This window comes from Sesamum indicum, linkage group LG1 (assembly GCF_000512975.1).
Source record: "Sesamum indicum cultivar Zhongzhi No. 13 linkage group LG1, S_indicum_v1.0, whole genome shotgun sequence".
NCBI classification, from domain to species: Eukaryota; Viridiplantae; Streptophyta; class Magnoliopsida; order Lamiales; family Pedaliaceae; genus Sesamum; species Sesamum indicum.
Window position 1 is genome coordinate 11,985,120 of NC_026145.1, and position 10,953 is coordinate 11,996,072.

The window sequence follows — 10,953 nt, forward strand, 5'->3', positions numbered from 1 at the left end:
GGAGATGCCTGCATGTTACACATTATTGGCAAGTCAGATCAGAAATTCTTTTTTCCGAAAAGCGTGATGCAAGTAGATTTTGTTTGCTTTAGCCAAAGGAGTTCACCTGAATTTCTTGACATTTTTGTAAATTTACTCCAAACCTAGTAATTCCTAGCTTCTTTTCAGTTTTAGGTACTGCTCTTGCCTTTTCTTATTTTCAAGGTCAATCCAGGAACAAAGGGAGCGATGCAGACAAAGCTAAGCTGTGCAAGAACCTACTATGTTTGCAGAGATTCTGAGAAGTGATAAAACAGAGGCAAAACACAGCCAGCCATGACAGTCGATACAGCTGTGTTTGCAGGCAGACTGAACAAGAACAAGAAATAGAGAGAAACATGGCCATATTTCCCCTGCAGAAGCCAGCCACAGAGACAGAAGAGAACACTGGCTGCCGTGTCGAGATACATGGTCATGTTTCCGCCCAGTGGAAGCGGATCCCCATGCAGATTTTATTAAATTTTGTTGGCACTTTGGATTTCTCTTGAGGGGGCTACACAAGAAAGCTAAAGCCACAATCAGACGCTCAAGAGAGGCTGAATAGAGAATAATTAGGCACAAAATACATCCTTATTCAGTTTCTGGAGGCAGAGGAAGTAAACAAGGAGGCAAAGTTCCAACTATAAAGTAGTTCATTTGTTCTCGGATGGAGTTGAATCCTTTGAGTCGGTTCAATGGAGTTTTGAAATTCAGTTCTTAACTCTGTTCCATTTAATTCCTAAGTACTCTATTTTACTTGTGCATATAATAGCCACATGTTTACATGTTTCAGATTTAAAGAACTAAAGTTGCAGTTCTGCATTGGAACGTTTGGAATTAAACATAAAATTCTAACCATGAAAACAGGCTTACATCTTGTGAGGATTGATGAATTGTCAAAAAGGTAGGTTAACAGGTTAAACATGGTGGTTCATACGTAGGTGAAATTCAACACTAGGATAGTTCTTGGAATTGAAATGAACATGTAAAAAACAATGTTCAATTCTCTGTCAGACTAGTCAAGTTGGTGATACTTGATTCTAGATGCTTCATGATCATTGATTTTCTATCACAATTAGTTAGTTTATTTCCCAGCAATTAGTAAGTTCCTCTTATTTGAAGTGCTACAGGCTAAGTGGTAGGCTCGCAATCGAAGCACTTAAAACAGCACTACTTCCATGGTCCATGACTTAATGCTCCTATTTCCTTCTAGGAATGTCCACCAAAGATACTTCTTACCTAAAATTATTGACATGATTTCTGGCCATTAAATTTAGGAAAATAAAAGAAACATAAGGTTCCTAGTTTTCTAACTCTTGCTTAGAGTTCATGATAAATCCAAGGAACATTACACAAGAGCTTTTAACTTTGTACGCTCATCCTAGCCAATTCAAAGATTTTTCCATCAAGAATAATGGATTTGATGGATATGAGAAAAAGTTTAAATCACTAAATCAGATGTATGGAATTATTATAATGATCCTAAAAGAATAACTGCAGAAGCAGAACCAATTGAAGGCAACAAATATTAAGGCATATGAATCTTTTAAGAGAAATATAAGTGATCCCAAATAACATATGCTTGTGATCTCCTTTAGGAAGTCGGTTTGCTGGTACTAAGCCTGTCGACACGTCACACAACTATGATTCGAGTCCTGATTTCTGGTAGAATGATAGTGCTATTTGGAAGATGAGAGCAAGTACAAACTTGTAGGGATGTCAATCTATTTCACTGTGACTAAACCTAACATCTACTCTGCCGCTAGCCTATTTAGTCGGTTTATGGATAAGTCACTACTTGTTCATCTGAAGCTGCTTTTTAGGATTTTGGACTACATAAAGGAGGCTCTTGGTTAAGGGTGGTTGTTGGAACAACATGGACATCTCAAGATAAAAACCTACTCTAATGCACCTTGCACCTATGTTGGCGAAAATCTTGTGACTTGGAGCAGCAAGAAACAGACCCAGCAACTATATGGAATGCAGCAGCTGAATACAACGGCCATGGCCACACCACTAGTGAAATTTTATGGTTAAAAATTCATTGGGAGAGTAGGGTTTATAAATAATGACACTTTGCCTATTTACTGTCACAATTAAGCAGACTTTTGCATTGCCAATAATCTAGTTTTTAATGAGAAAGCACACTGAGATCAATTGTCATTTGTTCATGAGGAGAGTCACATATTTTGCACTCCGTCACTCCTTCGAGCAGATATTTTCAGTAAAGCATTAGGGGCAAGGTATTCCAAGACCATGTGTAATACCAGTTTGAGGGGGAGTGTTAGGATTAACATATATCTTCTCCTATCTATTAAAGTTAATATTGTTTATAAGTAGGTTGATTTATTTGTAACTATCGGTAAACACCCAACTCTATATGTATTGATGTTGGGTACTTCACTGAAACGCCAAAAATTATTCTCTTTTTCCCCTTCTAACAATTATCCTAGATGATTTGAGAATCAAAAGTGAAGGAAGAGTAAGTATGTAGTCATATATTACATCAGAAAGTCACTTAGCTAATGGGGGCTGAGCATTTCAAGATTTCATGATATTCTATTCGAGGTGAGAATGGAAGACGTCTACTCCTCAGCTTGAAGGGGAGGGTGATGTGGAAAATGAGTAGTCAATAGAATAGGAAGATTTGAAATCCATAAATGGAGGGATTCAGTTGGATAGTTTCAAATGGAGGAACGGTTTAGTTTCCCTTTAGGATTTCATATTGTAAACATAGTACCTGCATATTTATTATAAGGATTTATCTGTAAGGCTAATTTTTTGGATAGCATGATTAGAAGAGTTCAAAATCTAATAGCCTGATTCGAGGGATTATGTTAGACCTACACTTCTGTATGTATATAGTGCCTTCATGTAGGGGTGTTCAAAGTTCGGTTAAACTGGCCGAACCGAACCAAAAATTTGGTTCGGTTTTCAGTTTTTTTTTTTTAAATTTTGGTTTTTCAGTTCGGTTTTTTTGGTCACCGTTCGGTAACCGAACCGAACCGAACCGAAAACCTAATTTTTCTTATTATTATTTATGTTATATTATTATGTATTATATTTATATATTGATATTAATATATTATAAAATAAAGATAAGTAAAGAGAAAGAAAAGAATGAAAAGTGAAAAAAGAAAACGCAGACGCAGAAGCAGCACCAGTTCAGTTCTCTTCTGAGTCTTCTCCTTCTCCACCACTCTCTCCACTCTCCAGCTGGCAGCCACACCCCCACCAGTGACTTCCTTCGTCTTCTTCTTTGTTCTCAGGTAATTTTTCTTTCTTTTTAAGTAGAAGAAATTCTAAAATTTGACATACAAGTTTTGCTTTGAAGTTGTTTGATGAAATGCCTAATAGAAAATTAAATGAATGGATTCTTTCTTGGGCAGCCACACCCAGTGACTTCTTTCCTCTTCTTCTTTGTTCTCAGGTAATTTTTCTTTCTTTTTAAGTAGAAGAAATTCTAAAATTTGACATACAAGTTTTGCTTTGAAGTTGTTTGATGAAATGCCTAATAGAAAATTAAATGAATGGATTCTTTCTTGGGTTCTTTTCTTTTAATTTGAAATTTTGAATTGTATTCATAAATTTTCTTTTCACGATACATTCATAAATTTTGAATAGATTTTGATGTATTTTTCGGTAAAATTGAAAAAACACCAAAATTATTTATATATATATTATTTTTTTTAAAAAAGGTTTTTCAGTTAAATGAACGGGTTTCGGTTTTAAGCGAACCGAACCTTACCTTTTCGGTTCGGTTTTTGGTTTTTAAAACCGCCAAACCGAATTTTCGGTTCGGTTCACCGAAATGAACCCCTACCCTCATGTACATGGGGAATAAGAGGTTTTCCCATAAATAAATAGTCTTTCTTCATTCACAATAAGAAGATATGTCTTCATTTACACTTTTGATATCTCAAACTCTCCTCTCCATAGTAGCTTAAATTTGACAAGAAAGAGACATTAATGACTCATCATCGATATGAAAGAGTGGAGACCTTACATTTCCTAAACACAAGTATTACGTGGTCCTTAATTACCACCATGAATTTAATACCATAAACTTGAGGAACAATAAGCTGTCTATGACAGCCATAAAAAAAATGCATTCACTCGTACCACAGCAAATTTCACGTATCTAAACACCAAGACACAAGTAAAAGCACAGATAAGTTCTAAGAGTAGATCAAATTTAGGAACATCAGCAAATAGTGAAACTTACAGTGCCAAGATGATACAACGTATCAGCATATTCTGGATGTGCTTCTCCTAATACACGTCGCTTTATCTACCAATCAGAAAAATGGAAGGAAACCCTGAAGTCCGTTCCCAAGTACATAATGATGATAGAAGTGACATAATGATAGATACAAACCTTCAGAGCACGCTGTCAGAAAGTGGGTCAAAAGAGAAAATATGACTTTGTCAGTGCATGAATGAAGAGACAAAACTATAATATATTGCACATAGAAAGTGAGAGCAAAAATTGCATAAGTACTATCATTAGCAGTATGTTTTTTCACTACTAATTTATGCGTGCTAGAAGTCCACACATTCAAATTTCTCCTGGATATACTTTGAGAGTTCCTAAAGCTACCACAAAAGTAAGAGATCGAATGGGTTTTGATGAATACAAGCAATTCCTTAAAGATCTCCAATTCTCCAGTTAAATGGAGAGGCACATTCATTCTACTTCATGGATTTGAAACAATCTGGTGGTGAAACACAGAAACCAGATAATATACTGGATGATTATCCAAGGTTCTTGCGAACCTTTATATAATGATTAAGGAGACGAAACAATTAGACATCTACAGAGAACTAGCCTACAACAAGTTATGAAATCACAACTAAACCAAAATATGGCAGCAGAAGCATTTGGATATTGTGTCATGTATTTACCTCATAGCATACACGAGCTTTTTCCAATATTCGCTGTATGAGGTAGAATTGACCAAGATTATGAAGGGCAGCCCCAACTCTACAATATGAAAAATTTACAGGCTTCATAAGTGAAAATAAAGTTCAAGCTTCAGGAGTGATGCCACACAAGATGGAGTTGCACAGCGAATCAAGCCACTGCAAATGACTAACTACTGCCTCATACCAGATCAAATAGGGAGAGATAACTTAAAGGGGCACATGTAATACATGAATTAAAACATCACCTGCATTGAAATGCAGGCACAAGTACTCGTACCATAGCACGTCATACATCACAGACTTGTCCTTTAGGAAAGTGGCATAATTTTTAAATGAACCTACTGTAAACAACTTCATTCAATATAGAAGAGGACAACTCAAAGAGTTGCAAGAATAACGCAAGTTAGCTTGATGTCTAGGAAATATAGCTCCCGTTTTAACTCTGCATGAAGCTTTAGATGAGATATGAAAGAGAGAGTCTGTGTATCTCCACAGTATCACCTCAACAGTGATTGAGTGTCAGTAATGTCATATCATTGCTTCGCAAGAGAAGGTAGTTCAAGGAAGAAAAAGTTCCATGTTAGGAAATGAAGTTTTATTTAAATGATGTTCCAAGAAGGAAATAAGAGTCCATAAAATTGGAGTAGAAAGAGCATTAAGGATGATTGAAAAATTATTTCTTTGTTGGAGTTGTTTTTATGTAGGTCTTTGTAAAGTTTGAAAACAAGTTTGGGTTTTGAAGTGTTCTGAAATGTGTATTGGGGAATGTGACAAGTGTTTTGTAGGCAGGGTGGGTTTGGGTTGGTTTCAAACGAGACCAAACCTAGTCTTCCAAACACTTCATGTCAAACCAGCCCAAAAACGGAACCAAACATTGTCATTGTCTTCTGAGCCATGGACAATGAGCACTATACTAGCACATATTAAACCAATTGCCTCATGTCAAGAACCATGATGAAAATTTTCACCAATTTAAACTGTACAGGGCAAATATACAAGTACAATAGTTAAGGTCTGTTGATCAAGTAACTAGAGCCCATAAGTATTACTCATTCCATTTTATATTGAATGGTTGCTTTTATTTGTTGTATATTCCTAAAAGATGGACCATTTCACCAAATGAGTACTTTCTTATTGTCTTACCCACAGTCCCCTTCATCAGAAAGTAGACAAGTAATGAAAATGCTATCTTCCATTTCCTTTACCTTATGTCATCTATTCCAAAATGCTTCTCTAGTATGTTAATAGCTTCCAGGTACAATGGTTCCGCACTCTCAAAGTCCTTTTTGAGTCTAAACAACTCAGCCTGCAAATAGGAATCATGGTTTCATCAACTTCTGAAAATTAACTTGCAGCATCAAAGATAATAAGAAAGATCAACTGCAATGTTGGAAGAGGTAGACAGCTTCTGCTGAGGAAAATAAACTTGCTATGAAATATGAAGTAATATTCTAGAAATAGAAAAAGAACAATAAAACTTTATGACACCACTAAAATAACTTAACTTTGGAGAAAGATGCTTGGGGGAGTAATTAGCTTCATCTAATCAGCTTTAAGTAAACAGACCCGTACAGAATCAACAATTTTACCACACCAAACACAAACTCCAATATAACAGAAGCGCCAAGTCACTAGCTCAAATAAGAAGCAACAGTACCACAATTTAAGTCCTTATCATGAACAAAAGCCCACCACAAGACAACCATTCTTGGAGGTATCAAATATTAAATGTTTCTCTATATAGCAAGAACTTTTAAATGAGGTGGTCATTCAGTAACACATTTAACATTTAAGTACAAAACTAATTGCCTTATAGAAGGTAGACCCACCAGGTTGTTGCATGCAGAGGCAACATGAGGATCCCTTTCTCCAAAACCTTCTCTTGCTTCTTCTAATGCAGATCGAAAAAATTTCTCAGCTTGCTCAACATTTCCCTAGATGATATGAAAAGTCTATCAAAAGAATGTTCCTGATAGTAACATATACAAAATTAACCATATGAGAATAGAATCAGAACACTTGCCTGCATAAAATAATTCCTTCCATTATCAGTAAAAATTCTCCATTTAGATGTATGCTCATTTGATACCACTGACCCATCCTCAATTTTACGCAAACCACCAGAATCAGCAATATTTGTACCATCAGTGGAACTTGATTCAATTGAAACATCTTCTGCCAGTGAAGGCATTGAAGATGCCCCCAGAATTATTGCTGAAAACAGAAAAGATTTAGCAATAGGCTCCTCAAAAACCTAGCTTCAACAATGAAAACTATGATGAAAGATAAGAAATACAATCAGTCTACCAGCTATAATAAACAGACTTGACTAGAGATGAGTATGATAAATGTAAAAGAAATTCTGCATTTACAGATGTTACTGTATAAAACAAGTCCCAAGCGGTTATGCATTTACAGTAACATCACAGTAGTTAACTTTGGAGAAGAATATAGAAAATTCCCATGGTACAATGACAGGAATAGGGTCTGTTTTACAATAAGTGCCTAAAAGAGACAGTTCCAGTTTTATGGATCAGTGTAAACACAACACACAAGTCATGTAGAGGTCTCCATTTTCTTCTATACACAGCATCCCAAGTCTTCTCAACAGATAAATAAATCCGTGATTGTATCCAAAGTGTAAGCTGGAATGGTCTCTCAAACAATTGATTCAATCCCGAGTAGGTTCTCATTCACTTGTCTCAAATTTTCAGAGTGTGACTCATTCGGTTAATACCTAGATAATTATCACTTGCATGAAACTTTATATATCAAATTCTTGGTCAGGATGATTTTTGTAAAATACAATGTGGACTCTCCGATGCTCTTCCGTTCCTTGACTGCTACACCAATTACTCCTCATGCTTTACGAGCTTATCTTCTTTAGAACTCCCTTCAACACTACTGCTTTGACTGGAAACATTACCATATCTACTTTCCCCTGAAACCGCTGACTGCCTTTACCCTAACATGAGTGCTGTGATTTCATTCAAAATTGTGTTAAAGGGACATCCCTTCCCACCACTAATATCTTCATCTTCGCAGAGGCAATGGAGTTACCTTCTTTACCCACATGACACTCATGAGGTCTCTATTCTTCATCACCTGAATTTAAGCAACCAGTACTTCTTACTCTATCATAATTGTTAAATGTTCTATAGCAATAATCTACAACCACAATATGAAACAGATTCTGAGTCTCTATAGCACTTTAGAGCTCTTCATTCTCCTTTAGAGGCCTTCCTCCATTACTCTCTACAGAAACCTCCATAGTTGCCAACTTTCTTAGTTGTGAGGTCAAAATTTGTCCATAGATAAAACCGCCCTACAACCAGTCAACTTTATATATGATCAAGTGTTCATCATTCATCCAGAGGAGGATTTACTGAGCATTAATTTCATTGCCTAAGAAGAATTCTAACATAAACACGTCAGTGTCATTTGAATCACCAAATTCAAGACATAATGTACCATACCACAAGATCAGAAACTTCTCCCACATTTCTACTGAAATTTCCACCTAGAACAATTTCTCTCCTATAGCCATCCATTCTACATATCAACTTTCCCAGACTATTCAAAGTGCTGCTTTTAGTGAGTCCGTTCCAATCATACAGTTGTGCAATGGTCATTGGCAAAATATTGATCATGTTGTCTACAGTATAATTTTCAACTTAAGTAATCTGCCGTCATTCTCATTCCTAGTAGACAAGACTATTTTACATAGCCTTTTGCCATGGATATCTAATTTAACTCCAGGATTTATCATCAGATAAATACAGGAATGTGACATGATTGATAAATTCATTTAAACGGATTGGATTTCTCTATCTTGATATCACAACATTTTTTAAATTCGTATTCAACATTACTAAGACCTGGAAGTATGTACTTTAACAAAAGCAAGAAACCTTGTATTCAAGCTTTTAATTTCCCTCCCTTAGATACACGGCATGCACAACTAAAGATGCAATATCAACTTCGACAACAGATTAATGACTCGACATCTGTAAAGAAAACATATGCAAACAAGAGATCAAGCGAGTCAAATCCTAACACATGAGTCATCTTGCTCAATCTAAAATATGATGTGAAGGTCTTTAAGCATCTTAAACCCTGCAAGAAATTATTCCACCTGGTCCAATATCTGCCACTCTCCCCCAGTTCCTCCGGCAGGCAAATTATAAATTCCACGTACTAAGAAATTTTGTTCTAGAGTCATTCCAGATATGTGACTGAAAATTAAGAAAATCTATGTCACATTATCAGATTAACCTACAACATGAAGTACATACCAGCCGGTCCAGACAGAAAAACCCATTGAAATGCATCCCCCCGGAACTTATTCCATGTATGCCCTCCAAAATCATATTCATGCCATAATTGTAAATTGCGCGCCATGGCGCGAGGCGCAAGCCCAACGCCATTTTCAGAAGATGGCGCAGGGCTTTGCAATGCTGCAAACCCCCGCGCGCCTTTCTGCGTGGCGCGGAGGCGAGCTAAGGCGCGTCTCATGCAAGTCTGGAAGAAAAACTGGGCTTCGCCCAGTTCAAGTAAAGGGTAACGCGAGTGGTAGCGGGAGGGGCGGCGGAGGGCGACTACAGGGGCGAAGAGGCACGGGGACGGGGCGAGGGTTTAGGCGGCAGGCGACCTGGGTGGGGGGCACGCGAAGGCGGCGTCGGCGCTAGGGTTACGAGTGGCGAAGCCGATCTAGGACATCGGCGGTGGCGCAGAACTAAGGTTTCGGGAGGCTATTTGGGCCCATTTACTTATTGTTATTCGGCATGATATTTACATTAATCCACCTCATTTTTTTTACTTACTTCATCTTGACCCAATTCCGAATTAATGCCTTGAATCCGTCATTGTTCAAATCCGACCCACAAAAGTGCTATTAAGTAGTCCATTGGGTCAAGATGAATTTTTTATACTTGATCTTAACCTCTTAAGAGGCATTTTTCTTATCTTTGCCCCCTTCTTTCACTGAAAATGACCTAACATCTCTGTCAGATTTTTAGTGACATGTTCGAAAAGGAAGAAAACAACTTTTAATCGTATGTTGTTACACTGCATTAAGTTTTTTCCATAGATAGGTGAATGAGCTTTATTTTTCCATCTTTTCAATTGCTTTGTTTCCCCTGGGTCGGGTATATATCGTCAGCGATGAGTTTAAATAGATATAGTTATAGTCAAATTATTACAAAGAACTGTGGATTACGAAAACTCCTTAATAATTACACACTATTAACAAATATAATTACAAAATAATATCAACAATAAATGAAGGACAAGAATAGGAAAAAAGGTAAATGGTTCAAGGGCCAGATCCAGTATGGGTAGCCCTAGCCACCAAGGCCGGCAACCACTACACCGGTTGCTTTTACAACCAAAACACGCCACCGAGGCTCAGTCACATAGACCCAGCTCCAGACCACTAATGACTTTTCACTAAGGGACTAAGTTCACAAAAAACTTTTAATCGGAGCAAGAGAAGAAGAAGATTTCTTGTTCTGTTTTCATACTCAGAAAGCCACCATAAGTGGTTTATATAGAGGGGGGACATTAATATCAGAGAAGGGGGCATTAATATCGAAGAGAGAGGAAGACAGCGGTGGAAAAACCCAGAAGAGAAGGAGGGAGAGAGGAAGAGACGAGAAAGAGAGAAGTAGGATTAGGGTTTTTGCAGAAGGAGTGAAGATAAAAATACAAGAGAGTCGGGTGAAGTCAAGTGGGCTAAGCCAACACACAAATGGGACAGGACAGTGGAATAGGCTTAGCCATCCAGGTGTGTGGGTTTGGATAGTGTGGGTTGAGTCTTTCCAATTTGGCTCATGGGCGATAATTTTTCAATCCCTCTAAAATGTTTCAAACTTGCAGATAAAATTATGGTTATGAATGTAGTTCCATATTTTTTCATTCTCCTTATGCTTATCTCTTCAACTTAATTCCCTGTCTTGACAAAATCATATTTTTTCACAAACATGCATTCTTACTGAATAAGGAAAGCAA

At 37.1% G+C, this 10,953-nt stretch overlaps 1 protein-coding gene across 1 annotated transcript in view; it reads right to left on the bottom strand.

The window, feature by feature from the left end:
- Window positions 1–9,746, bottom strand: part of LOC105163972 — a gene marked incomplete in the record, with an annotated part of 19,928 nt that extends 10,182 nt beyond the window's left edge. The window contains 7 exon segments of the mRNA XM_011082511.2: window positions 4,244–4,309; window positions 4,397–4,408; window positions 4,924–5,002; window positions 6,150–6,250; window positions 6,774–6,878; window positions 6,968–7,158; window positions 9,240–9,746. Of these exon segments, the coding sequence (XP_011080813.1) occupies window positions 4,244–4,309; window positions 4,397–4,408; window positions 4,924–5,002; window positions 6,150–6,250; window positions 6,774–6,878; window positions 6,968–7,158; window positions 9,240–9,459 (774 nt within the window).